This window comes from Apiospora phragmitis (genome assembly GCF_038363925.1).
Source record: "Apiospora phragmitis strain CBS 135458 chromosome Unknown utg000006l:1.0-5683423.0:1.0-5690449.0, whole genome shotgun sequence".
NCBI lineage: Eukaryota > Fungi > Ascomycota > Sordariomycetes > Amphisphaeriales > Apiosporaceae > Apiospora > Apiospora phragmitis.
Window position 1 is genome coordinate 1505359 of NW_027117404.1, and position 14220 is coordinate 1519578.

At 52.6% G+C, this 14220-nt stretch overlaps 3 protein-coding genes across 3 annotated transcripts; 1 reads left to right on the top strand and 2 right to left on the bottom strand.

Annotated features, from left to right (window-relative positions):
• Positions 1–144: 144 nt before the first annotated feature.
• On the top strand, positions 145–3433 carry PG994_005758 (ribosomal protein L19; the record flags this gene model as incomplete). Its single annotated transcript, XM_066857167.1, has 3 exons — positions 145–2077; positions 2137–2618; positions 2657–3433. The coding sequence occupies 3 exons, from the start codon at positions 145–147 to the stop codon at positions 3431–3433; spliced, it is 3192 nt and encodes a 1063-aa protein (XP_066716436.1).
• An 816-nt stretch (positions 3434–4249) lies between these two features.
• Positions 4250–5581, bottom strand: PG994_005759 (uncharacterized protein; the record flags this gene model as incomplete). The annotated part of the gene is made up of 3 exons (XM_066857168.1): positions 4250–4716; positions 4817–5395; positions 5500–5581. 3 exons carry the CDS (start codon positions 5579–5581, stop codon positions 4250–4252), a joined length of 1128 nt encoding a protein of 375 aa, XP_066716437.1.
• Positions 5582–6558: 977 nt separating this feature from the next.
• PG994_005760 (uncharacterized protein) lies at positions 6559–9305 on the bottom strand (the record flags this gene model as incomplete). The annotated part of the gene is made up of 4 exons (XM_066857169.1): positions 6559–7988; positions 8078–8241; positions 8322–9082; positions 9183–9305. The coding sequence occupies 4 exons, from the start codon at positions 9303–9305 to the stop codon at positions 6559–6561; spliced, it is 2478 nt and encodes an 825-aa protein (XP_066716438.1).
• Positions 9306–14220: the final 4915 nt, after the last annotated feature.

Genomic DNA, 14220 nt, shown 5'->3' on the forward strand with positions numbered 1-14220 from the left:
CTCGGCGCGCTCGTCCACCAGTGCGAACAGTACGTTTTTGCTTTTCCTCAGTCAAGTCTGTGGCATATATCGCCCGGCATGTCGCTTTGACATTTCCTCTCGCATCTTGTCTCGAAAATCTTAAATCCGTGAGACTGACGCGCAATGGCGCCGCGCCGACAGAAACTACGGAACGGCACCTGGATCATTCCCGGCACAGGCGAACGAACGCGGCGGCAGTTTACGCTACGGGACATCGACTTCGACGGCCCCGGCGACGATGAGCGAATGCGACCAATCCTCCAGCAGCCCACGGTTCGCGAGAAATTACAAGCCGTCTTTCACAACCTCTGCTTGGGCATCTGTTGGTTTTGGACATGGCTGAAGTCGCCAAAGGGCCGCGGCACGCTCAAGTGCTCCATAGCCTACCTTCTGGCTAGCATGGGCACTTTCTTGCCGCCCTTCGCAAGGTTTCTTGGACCGTTAGACGGCAAGCATATTGTCGCTACAATAACAGTGTATTTCCACCCAGCAAGGACAGTCGGTTCACAGATTGAGGCTGTAGCCATTGCCAGCATTGGAGTTATGTATGCGCTGCTCATAGGTACTCTATCCATGGCTACATCAGTCCTGGTAGGCTCCATATGGGGCCAAGTGAGGTTGTCGTATGTCTTGATATTGGTCGTCTTCATAGGAGGTGGTATGGGCTTTATTGGTTGGGTGAAGCAGAAGCTGAACAGCCCTCTCGTTGGCGTTGGTGCCAGTATCGCATCCATTGGCATCATCACCATCATCACCAAGGAGAACTCGGTCCACAGCGGTGTATTCACCAATCATAAGATTATACAGTCGTTGAAAATATTGTTGATGGCTACAACAGGGTGCACGGCTGTTAACCTTTTACTATGGCCGACGCTTGCGAGGACCGCCCTTCGGAGCACCATGCGCACGGCCTCTGTATCTCTTGGCGACATGCTATCTGTGATCACCAAGGGCTTTTTGAGTGGTGCCGAGGAAGATCTGAGCAGCCAGGCATTCAATAAGGCCTCGGCTGAGTATAGCTCGACGCTGACAGCCATGAACAAGAACTTGAGAGAGTCAAAATACGAATACTACATCCTGGGCCAGGAGCGCATCTACCAACATGACAAGGAGGTTGTGAGATCTATGGAGCGACTGGCACAATCTCTTGGAGGGCTCAGGAGTGCGGCTAATACCCAATTTGAGCTTTTGAAGGAGATGTCCACCGGCTCAGCAAGCAATAGGCCCTTCTCTTCTAGCAGCAGTGTTCTGTCGCCCACATCCGCTCGACCTACGTCAGCTCATCTCCGAAGCGGCACCAACTTTGCAGTGTTATCAGCTATCGATGAGTCTCCAGATGAGAGGAACGAGTTGGATCAGCCCACGCCGTTCTCGGAGCATCCACCAGGTACTCCAACATCCCTTGCTCCTAGCATAATCCGTACGCCTTCAGGCATCTTCGAGATCTTCATTCAACGGCTTGGCCCTTCGATGAAGTCTTTGGTTCACACCCTTGCGGAAATCTTGCGGGAGCCGCCCTTTGGCCCACCCGGTAGCCCTATCTGCATCAATGAGAACTTCAAACATAGTGTACAAGATGCTCTGATGCTATTTAATTCCCATCGAGCCAAAGCCTTGGAAGAAATCTACCGAAATATCGAGATGGAGAGAGCTAGGCCTGAAAACGTCCAAGCCGACTATGAGGAGGTGGCGGCTGCTTGTGGGCATTTCTCGTTCAGCCTTCTAAGTTTGGGTGACGAAATAGAGAAATACCTCGATGCACTTGAGGATCTCAAGTTCGTTACAGAGACTCACCGGAGAAGCTGGGGCTTTCTGAAGCTATGGCGTTTTATCAACTTCCGGCGATCCAAGCCAGCTGGGGATGACGCAGAACGACAGCCTCTCGTCAAGCCGATCAAGAAACTTCGCCGATCTGCTTTACCTAAGGGCATCCCGGATGACATTATGCACAGGCGCGACTCTTTCAGCTGGGATGCGGCACCTCAAGCAAACACCAGTCTCCGATGGTCATCGCAAAAGCTTCTGCAGTTCTTCCGTTTCCTCTCCAGAGATGACAGTAAGTAACACCATGCGATGCTCGCTTCCCCGACCCGGTTGCTAACAAATCCTATCTAGTCAAGTTCGGTCTCAAGGTCGGCATTGGCGCTGCCCTCTATGCCATGTTCGCTTTCATCCCCGAGACTCGTCCCATATATCAGCACTGGCGTGGTGAATGGGGCCTCCTCTCCTTCATGATCGTCTGCAGTATGACGGTAGGCGCCGCGAACACCACCGGCCTCTCTCGATTCACGGGTACAATCATGGGCGCCGTGATCGTGCTGATCGACTGGTGGATATCGGGCGGTGAGCCCATCTCGCTTGCGTTGCTCGGATGGCTCGTGTCGTTTGGTGGCTTTTACATCATTGTAGACCGCGGCAACGGACCCTTTGGACGCTTCATCCTCCTCAGCTATAACGTCTCATCTCTTTATGCCTACTCTCTTACCCAGAAAGTCGACGATGATGATGATGACGAGGGAGGAGTTGATCCTATAATCCAACAAATTGCCTTCCACAGAGTCGTTGCCGTATTCATGGGTATCCTCTGGGGTCTGATCGTTTGCCGCCTGATCTGGCCCATCTCTGCCCGCGGAAGTTCAAAGAGGGTCTTTCCGTGCTATACCTACAAATGGGTCTTATTTGGAAGCGCGGGCCCCTTGCCATGCTGCTCCGCAGCGACGCCGCCGCGGAGTCGTACATGAAGATGGGCGAGCAGGCCGCCATGCAGCGCTACGCGACGCAGCTGCAGACGCTCTGCACCGCGGCGCTCAACGAGTACGAGCTGCGCGGGCCCTTCCCGGCCGATGCCTACCGCCGCATCCTGGCCTCGACGCAGCGCCTGCTCGACGCCTTCCACGCCATGAGCCTCGTGACGATGCGGCACGGCCGCCTCAGTGAGGGCGAGAAGGCCCTGCTCTACCACACGGCCGAGGAGCGCGCCCAGCTCTGCTCCCGCATCTGCCACGTCTTCCAGGTCCTGGCCAGCAGCGTCATGCTCGAGTACCCGCTCACGGACGCGATCCCTAGCGTTGCGGGCACGCGCGATAAGCTGCTGGGCAAGATCTTCCGGTTCCGCAAGGAGACCTCGCAGCAGCATCATGAAGAGGTCGGCGCCGGCGACGACGAGGGCGACCACAGCCGCAAGCAACAGCAAAATGGGGAGATCCAGAAGCAACTGACGATGGACCAGCAGAATCGCTTGGCGAGCAGAAAGGCGAAACTGAGTGGTGTCACGGTCGAGGAGCCCGACTTCGCGCTCTTGTATGCGTATGCCTTGGTTACAGGACAGGTGGCTAAAGAGCTAGCAGTCGTCGAGAAAGAAGTCGAGGCCTTGTTTGGAAGATTGGACGAAGATGCACTGTTGTTGCAGTAACCTGTGTAGGTGGCTCAGTTGCAAATAAACTCCCCCGCCCCCTATTATAAACCTACTATAACCTATTATATCTACTACTACCACTGCGTACTACTATCACTATCACTACCCTATCCACCACCGCTACTCAGATATTAGCAATTATGAGCACAAGTAATGCTTAACTAAAGATGTTCCTCTCGTCTTTGAGTGGGCATTTGGCGCCCACGGATGAGATCTAACAAACAATCTTTAGAAAATGGAAATAGACTCGAGCAGATAGATTAGTAGGAAGACTGAATCAACTTCTAGTCTAGAAAAAAGGAATGAAACAATACCCATTGTATGCTAGCATAGCTTTGCAAGTTGACCCCAAACTATCATACTTAGACCGTTCTAAGAGATAACCGACTAATATGTCCGTTCACAACTTCTTACTTGGCCAGCCATCCACAGCCAACTCAGTGGCTAAACTGAGATTGGAGTTCTTTTCCCCGGAAATTAGTTGTCCTAGTTAAAGACAGTACGATATATCACCTGTTGAAAAGGGAAGATTGCTAGCAAGGCCAGAGGGAAAATGCTCATTTCCTCATCGAAAGTTCTCCTTATATACACAAAGCTGACCCAGATCCCGGAACTCCAGGGGAAGGGGAAAAACGACTTTCCCGTAAAAATACGCTTTATAGATGAAACCCAAAGGCTGATGATCTCTCTACCTTCGCCTTGCCCGAGTGCCTGATTTAGTTCTTTGCTATATCTTTTACATTTATTTCTCCTTCTTCTTACCTGGTAGCAATCCGCCGCCGCCGATAATCTCCATGTAGAGAGGGGCTTAAGTTATTCGTCGTAGGCCCGTTTCTCGACGCCGATCATGCCCTGGCTCTGCACCCGCCGGCGGCGGCCCCAGACCTCCTTGAGCCACTCGCTGAGGGTGAAGCCCCAGTGGCAGGCGACGAGGACGCCTGAGAGGACGTTGATGACCTTGACGGCGAAGGTCAGGAAGCCGTCGCGCGTCTCCTCGACCGTCAGCAGGATGGGCTCGATGTCGTACTTGAAGAAGATGCCCGGCACGTTGAACTCGGAGATCTCGTGGCTCTGCTCCGTCACGGCGTACTGGTTGGTGAAGATGGTGCTCGACCGCGTGGGCCTGCCCGACCGTGTACACGGTCGGCACCACCGACATGAAGTACTGGAACTTGTGGAAATTGGCCGAGGCCCGGTTGACTGTGCGGTCGAGCGGGTTGACGAGGACGGGAAGTAGGGCCCGAAGGAGAACTCGTTGATGACGTGGGAAAAGTTGAATTCTGCAAAAGTAGCGGTTTTCGTTGGTTAGCAAGCCAGTGTCTTTCGAGCTACGTTTTGGTTTCACCCAGACGAAGGCAAGGAAAGGGGGGCGACTACTACGGCTGTGGTCCAAATGTTCTCCGAACTCCATATAACCGTGACCTCGGGCCGTGATGTGGAAATCGCCCTGGACCTTGTTCAGGTCCAGGCTGCCCCAGATGCGGCAGCTGTCGGGCGTCGCGCCCCAGAGGCGCGGCGTCTTGCCCCAGCGGGCCTTCTTCTTGCCGAGCGCGACAATGTCGTGGACGTGCTCCTCGCCGAACCCCTCCTCGTCGTGCCAGCCGGCGCCGGTGACGGCCTTGCCGTGGCTGTCGAGGCCGAGCTTGTGGACGCCCTTGCTGTCGGCCCACTGGTCCCACCTGGTCGGGTCCTCCTGCAGGCGGGAGCCGGCCAGGATGCGGTCGCCGGCGGCATCCTGGACATTGACGTGCAGGTCCTTGCACTGCATCTTGAGGATGATGTCGAGATTGATCTGCAGGCTGTGCCCCACGCTCTTCTCGACGGCGAAGGTGTGGTTCTCGGCGCCGCGCCACCACCGGCCCAGCTCCGACCACAGCAGCACCAGCGACACGACGTACATGACGACGGACCACTTGCCTCCGCCCGACGTGCGCGTTACGTATTGTGGTTTCGATTTGGCTAAGCGCAAGAAGATTCCTTGTCAGTCTTTTGTTTTCTTCTGCCAGAGGGGAGGAAGGAAAGAGTCGAGTGGTTTCCTGAGAATGGGCTGGACAAGTACGTACGGAATGCATCGAATGCCTTGACGAAGCTGTTGGGCTCGGGCTCGTCGTCGAAGCCGCCATGTTTCTCGTAGCCGTTCATCATGATGGCGCTAGCGATCAAAAGAACCGCCGACTGCCCATGTGATTCTCGTCAGGCCGACACAAGTAACACAAGGGATGTTCGATGTCGGAAATGCGGCCGTCTCGTTGGGGGGCTTTTGGAAAAGGACCTTGTCGCAAAGGGTCCGGGTCGTCGCCAATGGTGCCGAACACAGACAGGCAACTGCAAGCAGCCGGGTAGTAGAGGTGGGCACGCGAGATTACCTCATTAGGTTAAGCAATGGGCGCAAAAAGTGAAGGCTTCTCGGCGTTTGAATGTTGTTCAATTGATCGACCTGGGTAGGCGATTCGTCGACTCTGTCAGTGGGCTGGCTAGGGGGTGTTTGGTTGGGTGTGTAGTCGCTATAACTAATAACTTTTTAGTCATATGGATACGAGAAGGACAGCTTGCACCAAAGCGCGCCCGTGTTCCGAGCCGCAATTGAACGAACCCCTCAACCCCTGTTCAGGGTAGTCCAGGTACCCTCTGCCGGTGGGGCCGGGGTACCGAATTAGTGCCTCTCGGTATTTCAATTCGATGCATCCATTGAAGACAGCAACCTTAGATTCTGGACATCACATAATACATATACACCACACCAGTCGCCAAAATAGACAGGTTATGTAGCAAAATGCATAGAGTTATGGGCTACTCGAGCTACTTACTAAAGTAGAGTGCAAACAATCTGAACCTATGTAGAGTCATTCTGGCCAAGGGAGTGTTTCTGCGGCCCTATCCGCCTATCGTATCGTATCCCATCCGTCCTTCGGCGACAATATGGAAAATCTGCGACTGACAAGGAAATCCCCGCGTCCCTTTCCCTATGTCAAATATGAAATCGGAAAGCAGCTAGTAACACAGGTCAACTATTTGTTCGCCCCCTTCCAGCACGCCGTCCATCCCTAAGACAAAAGAACACCTTGAACCCCTGAATCAATCCCTTCTCTCAGACATATCGACTGGCCTGTTCAGAAGAGAATCTACTTCTTCGTAGCTGGCTTGTGCTGCTCGAATTGGTACTCCTCATCAGAAGCATCAAGGATATCGTACTCTTCGTCCGTGAGGAACCCATCGTCCGAATCCGCAGCCCAGTCATCGTCATCGACGCAATCCTCATACTCATCCTCGTTGTCTTGCGTCGAAGGTGCAAGAGTGCTGGTCTCGGCCGCCGCCTCAACCTCACTCTCCGACTTGGTCATGTGAAGACTGGCCGATGGCGACTCGTGCTCCAACTTGGGGATGATCATCTGGCTCTTGGCCATCTCGGGCACCTTGGAGTCCAGAATGGTTTCCCCCTGTGTCTCAGGCTGCGACCTCTCGACCAAGACGTCACACCACAGCTTATGGCCGAACTTGACGCCGTCAGCAGTGGTGAGACGCCAGTACGAGATGGCTTGACCATCACGGTCCGGAGTGCGCATCAGAACAGTGAATGGGAATTCTTGACCCGGTTGCAGCTGGTTGTAGCACACAGTTGACTCGGAAGCCGAGACGAGTTCGTGGATGCCGGCGGGATGCGTAGGATCGACGGCGCCCATGTAGTCTCCGCCGACAAACTTGACCGAGCATCCAGCAGGCCAAGCTGTTTGTCCTTCGTTCTTAAGGACCCAAGTCTGTTCAAAAGTAGTCTTGGGTGCCATGACGGTGCCATCCTCAACAGTATCGTGCTTGAAGATGGCAACTAGTTTAGGCTCAGCTTGCTTCTCCTCGACCAGCGTAGCGTGATCTGGCTCTATTTCCTTCTCCTTCTCCTCCACCTTCACTTCCGGCTCCGTTGGCTTGACGTCTACAACAGTCTGCACGGGGTTCACGGCAATCTCCGAGTTGGGAGAGGGGGCAGTCTCAGTAGATCGGCTGTTCATCTGCTGGCAACGGGATCGGTCGCCCATAGAGGGCATCCGCTTGCCGCCTTCGTGCTCACCAGTGGTGGTCACGCTGACATGACGGACGGGCGTCTTGAACTTGATCAAAGGATGAGTCTTATTATGAGGGTTAGACGGGCTGGCCTCGCAGCTAGCGCAGAAGTCCGTGTCATCGCATACGGCACACTTGAAGCGGTCACCAGTGATGTACTTGGGACTGCCGCGGGAACTGGCACAGAGGGGACCGTCGCAGCAGATGCCATGGTGAACGGCATGAGAAACATTGCGACGTTCAGAAACCGGCTCATAGAGCTCAACGAATCGGTGGTTGGGGTGGATGAATGATGCATTTTGCACGCACTCGGAGCAGTAATCCCAGTCAGGGCAGTCCAAGCACTTGTGGCGAACTCCGCGAACATACTTGTCGCAACCATCGCAAATAGCATTGTGCACCACGTTTCGACCCGCTGCTAGACGAGCCGAGATGAACTGAGAGAATGCAGTACCCTTAACAGCGGGGAGAAGGCATGCTTTGGGTGGTGACCGTGCTGATCCTTGGTAAAGCAAGTCTTGCACAAGTCAAAATCCTCGCAGGTATTGCAGTGGAGGAAGTCCTGCTCTGGAAACTCTTGAACACAGCAGTTGCACGTGCGGGCAAAAGTAGAATTCAAGGAAGGTGCGACAGGCGCAACACAGGTCTTTTCGGCTTCGCGAATGGGAAGACTCCAACCACCAACCGAGCACTTCGGCGGCATACTGGTAACGGAAGCACGGCTTGTCTTGGGTGCAATGTGAGTCGTGCTGTAAGTGATCTGGCCATCCTGGATGGTCCGCTTGATCAGCCAGTGCTGTTCGTCGTAGCAAGTTATGCCTTGGCTCACGCAGCCTTGGCAAAGATCAAAATCGCCATCATCGCAAGTAGAGCAGTGGTAATGGGAATCGGGCACAGCCCTGTCGCAGCTGTTGCAGCAGACAGTAAAAGGGCGTCGGAGACGGCTGGACAAGGGGGATATCCATCCTGCTCTAGTTCAACCGTAGTACTGGGCACAGCGGAGGCTGGCTCGACTTCCTCCGCCGCCTCGACTGTCTCTACCGGCTCGTTAACCGCAGCCTTGGGAACTTGTCCAATTAAGTTGGCAAAAGCTATCTGAGGATCAACCGAGGACGACGAACAGCGAAAATCGATGAGCTCGGCGCCACTGTCATCTCGGCGAAGGCTAATCCGAGGCATACCGCGTGCTCGCCACTGTTTAATGAACTCTGGGAACTCGTCTGGTACTTGAGGGGCAACAATGGTTTCCGGAAGAGCGGTCGGAGTCGGCATCGGTGCAGGCGTAGACTGCTCAGTGGTCTGTGGCGACATAACCTGTTCGGATGATGACACGGCCGCTGTTTCCTTCTTCGGCTCAGGGACAGGCTCTGGCTCGTCCTCGATAGTGACAGCCTTTGGTATGTTGTTTTCCAAAGACTCGGTTTGGGTCGTGACACGCAGCTTGAGCTTCTGCTTGGCCTTGGCAGCTCGGAAAAGCTGCTTGAACACCGAGACGTTGCTCGGGTCGAGAACAACAAAGGAAGCGGCCGAGTCCGAGTATCGCTCGACGAGAGTCTTGGTTCCCACAGGCACCTGGAGGAAGGCTCGGACCTGTAATGCCATGACTGTCAGCATAGCTCCATCGAGACGAAGCAGCGGGCCCGATAAATGATGATGAATAGGATAAGCGGCATCTAATGTAGTGACTTACCTTATCGTCCAGGGTGCTGGCGCCTAGATCACGCAGAGGCAGCTTGAAACGACGTGTGCTGCCATCGTAGTTAACCTTGAGAGTGATGAGGGTATCGGGCGTCGCGGTCGACGGAGACGCCATGATTATCGATAACAATTGCTGTCTAACAAAGGTTTAGTAAATCGATGACGATGGTTTAATGGCGGTTTGATGGACCAAAGGATGCAAGAATGGCAGTTTGGGTGGTGCACCAAGTGGGAAGAAGTGCATGGTTGAAAGGGATGGGCAGTGCACGTTTCAGGCAGCGGTATGCCCGGGCGGAAGCGAGGGAGGGAATAGGCTGCGAGAGGCGTCATGCAACCGCAATCTAGTTATGTACATACATCTTACTCACACACCGTTGTTGGGGATGCAGTTATACTCTAGCTCCTTGACAGAGCGGTGGATCGGAAGTAATGTGTCGAGGTCTCTCGACAAGGCGGAAGGTGAAGAACGGGTGTGAAGTCTGATATTGGGATGTTTCGACCCGCTCAACCAGGAGCTTCCGAAAGCAAGCTATGTTAGAGATGTATTTATGTATGTATGTATGGGGAAGAATGGGGCAATTGAGATATGGGCCTCGTCGGATGGAGAAGGATGATAAAGGATGACGGGAGGGGAGTGATTGATTCGAGAAGAGGGATCGGTGAGGAGGAGAGCGCGAGAGCGCGAGATGTTTACTAGCTCGGTAGGTCACGAAACTGATGACGGCCCAGAAGAGATGGATAGAGGATGAGGATGGGGGGTATGTAGGTCACTGTGAGTTTACTTACAAGGTGCTTTGCTTTCAATACGGGAATACGTCTGGTAGGCCTCACCTCACGAGTAAGAACTGTGGGAAGAGAGGTCTGGTAGATTGAGGGAGTCCTACATACCTGGCTGGGCTCGCTCAAACGGGCTGGACGGGTTTAAATGGGCGATGGACTATGGTAGGCTGCAGCGCAGGTCTCGCAATCGCCAGATGGCTACGTTAGCTGGCAACTGGTTAGTGCGTAGAGGCAAGAGGGAACAGGTGAGGCGACTTTGATTGGAGAAGTCACTGTCCTTTTTAGATGGGGGCACATGTCCACAATTGCGGGGTCGGCATGAGGCTTGGTTGTTAGGGTCCTGAGCTGCAACAGGGCCAACAGCACTAACATCTGGCATCTGGGGAAGTCGCCGGCACCTGGTCTACGTATGCTCGCCTCCAGTTGGGCATGCCCAGGCCTTCCAGCACCATTTGTCATTGTCGCCGTGACGATTACCAAACAGTGAACAGCCATGAGTTCCAGTTGAAATGGCATGCAGTATGTCCGGGGATGGTGCTCGTTTGTTCTATTGAAGTCTACGGGAAAGTTTTCTTTTTCTTTTTCTTCTCTGGAGGACTTCTATGCGAATGCGACGATATGTAGGTGCATGTAGACGTCATGTCATGTAGAGACATGTACTTGAGCCGGCTCGGACTGCGCGTACAAGACAGCCGATTACTGCATCCTCCTCAGTCTGGTTCTTTTAGATCCCCTTTCTTGCCGGGCCTGTAGTAGTACGACGATGACGGCGAAAGATATATAAGTCTGATGCATAGCCGTGTATGGGTAGATACACTTATATGATTGTCGCCAGTTCTTTGTTTCCTTATTCGGTCGTCGGGCTAACCGTCGTAAGCACTTGCAATTCGAGGAGCTGGCTGATTCTTGAATGTTTATATCGACTTCACTCAGCCCAACAATGGTGTTGCTTTTGCAGTCTATCGATCAGCCACTGGCCCTTCCCGGTCTCAAATGTCGGACATTGCTGCATCGCCTTCCGATCAACAAGAACCTGTGAAGGACGCGTATCTATTGTATCACAGCTTGGGCGACTTACATCTAGCTTATGCGGCAATGGCAGCCGAGACCTGATTGAACTCGCCCATCGTGACTACATTTGAGCTTCGGGTTATCACGGATCTGCTACTTGCACCCCTGAACACCTACTTACTCATGTGCTGGTTCATCCTTGATATAAGGTCCATATGCTGAAGGACATGCAGTCTCGCATACGTCCAACGCTCCGGGCTGCATTGACGACCATGCAAAACAATCGCGAGGCCAGGAAAGATGTGCTCGGGTTAATCTAATGACCCTACAACTGACAAGATTCGGCCACTTCTTTAAAGGGCCTCGATCGTTTTGGCAAATCAATAGCATAGTAGTCAATTAAGTAAGTGTATGCATTAGGAGTCTATGGAATATTGAGCTGATTCTTGGTATACCTATCCGCATGAATCAAAACACGTGCGCCTATCAGATCATATCTCGCCAATCAAAACAAATAGATGTTTTCAAGAGTGGTTTTGATATAAGAAGCATCGTATCAATTTGTTTGATGGCCGTATTGCTGGGTATGACGTAGACCACAGGCTGGTTAAAGTTTCTCGAACATGTCAGAGTAGGATGACGGCGATCAAAATTGGTCCGATCTGATCAGTGAGACATGGGTCTCTTTCCGCTGTAACTCGGCGTCAGCATGCTTCTAACTTGATACTCTCTCCTAACGTGATGCTGCGAGAATCATAACGGAACAAACTTAGGTTTCGAGTCATCCAGCAGACTTCAAAGACAAAAGGACATATTTTACTCGAGAACCATGGCTGAATAGTGTATTTCGCAGCAAGTGGTGTGCATTCATCCTTGAGCGCGAGATAGTTCTTGGGATTTCCTGGTGGTTTCGATTGCCTAAGTAGGTTATTAGGAGCTTTCCCTCCCCCAATCCTTCACATACCCTCATCCCAAGAGCCGGATAACAGAAGGGTGCTCAGAGTTATCGATTGCGATTGGGCGATGGCGCTCTTGCATAAGAGGTGGTTTGCGATTGGGGATCGTTCATTGAGCTGAGCTGGCAATGCGAGGTGGATATTTTGTTGGGTCACTACATGTACAGATGTGGATGACTCGTCTCTCGTGGACTGATTTCGAAAAAGGCGTGACTTCTCCCTCGCTCCCGTAGCTTCACTACACACATGGGTCAAGCTAGCTAACAAGTTGAGAGCAGTGAGGTATTTGAGGGATTGCACTCAGGTTTCTTTCTAGCTCGATGAGAGGAATTGAGCGGATATCGAGAGACGTTTTCATGCACCTACAAGCATATGCAGGCTGCTGCGAGATGGCTTGCTCTGCTTGCTACTGACCTCCACGAGCACAGAGGAGACACTAAAGCCGATGTCGCCGATCTTTGGTCGATGCTGTTTTGATTAAGTATGCATCTCCATCACGCATTGAGTGGTATATGCTCGATGTTGATTGGCCACAGGGGATAAGAGATACTTTTCCTTTGCATGTGCCGAATTGGATGATCGAATATGTGCTGGGCGTGTTAGTGATGACAGCATCAGCAACGGGAGCTACGGGATGGAGAGCAACGGGACTCCCAAGAGCGACAAGGGATCATCATATATGTATTCATATATCTACATTACATATATGCAGCTACGTGAGTGAGTGCATTGGTAGAAGCCCAATATTGAGTATGTACATAGAGGGCACAGTAGTATGAACCTACATACATAGGTGCATACTTCCTTACATATGTACAATGTGTAGATGATTCTTGGCTTCTTCATGTTGGTCGGGATGGCTATAGCTATCTGCTTGCTCGGCAGGATGGATGATCACTAAGCACCCCGGAACGAACGCCGATGTGGAAGCCTCCAAAAACCAGGGGTGGCAACGACGGGAAGGTCTCATCGCCTACGATCAATCCCGTTGAAACATGCTACATAGGCCGGAAGTGCTCCGTAAACACAAACATATGATGGATTGCTGGGCTCCTGTCGTTGTGGTTCTGGAACCAACTGGGATTGATCAGGGAGCCTCGTTCGCATGGCTCCGCTCTTTTTTTGGCCCTACCACCTACCCAGGTTAGGTCGAGTACAGTTCACTCGGTCGAGTGCTGTTCTTGTTGTTATGTGCTTGTCAAGACCCGAGCTTGCCCGTCAATACCTAACTCTTACGTACTGTACTGTAACTGCAGTCTAGGCCCTCCGTTACTGCCAGGCCTGGCAGACTAAGTAGTAATCAAGCAGCTCAAGTTCGTCCGTGCTCTAGTTGTGGACTTGTCGAGACTGGCTACTTGTAACCCGCTCGAATTTGAGTTGATGGCACTCAGCACTGCCTGCTTGTTGAGCTACTGTCCATAGTTGAGGGAGGGAGGTACTTGGCTAAGCTGTGGAGTTGGGGAGTTGCCCGCCCAGGAATTGGAAGATGGTGGATTGGCTCGACAGCGGTTGATTCGATGGACCGAGAGTGGTGCTGCTCTGCTCTGGGCCGTAGCGTCGTAGGATGACTGCCAGCTTCATCCAAACTCATTCATCATTCCGAATTCCCACCTCTACAATTCTATCTTCACAGTCACAACCTACGGGACAAGGCAGCCCACTCTCTCTTCTCCCCCCTACCTCCTTTCGTGTGTGGGCTAGAGGTTGACACTTCTTCGTATCTGCTTTTTTCTTTCATCCAAGCTTGTTCTGGCCTGGAGGTATCTCTAATAAAGTTGTTGTTTCTTCCGCCCTTTTTTCTGCCCTTCTTTGCTTGGGCCGCAGTGCGAAGCTGCACCACACGTCCAATATAGCCTTCCTCCGGTCCGTCGGTCTTCTTGAGGGGAGGGGGCTTCTGGGCTAGGATTGAAAAAGGAAGAAAGAAAGACGAAGAAAAAAAGAAGAAGAAGAAGATCCCGGGAACACTGGCTTCATAATTGAATTGCTTTGCAGCATTCTTCCTTTCTTTTGGACCACCGCAGGCGGGTCTTCGCCTTTTGCATCTCCCCCAATTCGAGTCCTTCGATTCTGTCTACCTAAGGTTGCATCAGAATATTGTCGTCTCACATGCGAGACATATCCGCATGAGCTTCTCCTAGTAATCCAACGACGACACAGACATCGGCCACAGCGACACAACCATCATCCAATTCCCAGCTCCATCCCTGGATGCCAAGAACTCTTGTGTCGTTTTCATCCATCCCGCAACTCGAGCCTACCAAGGAGCCACCAATAACCCTCCAT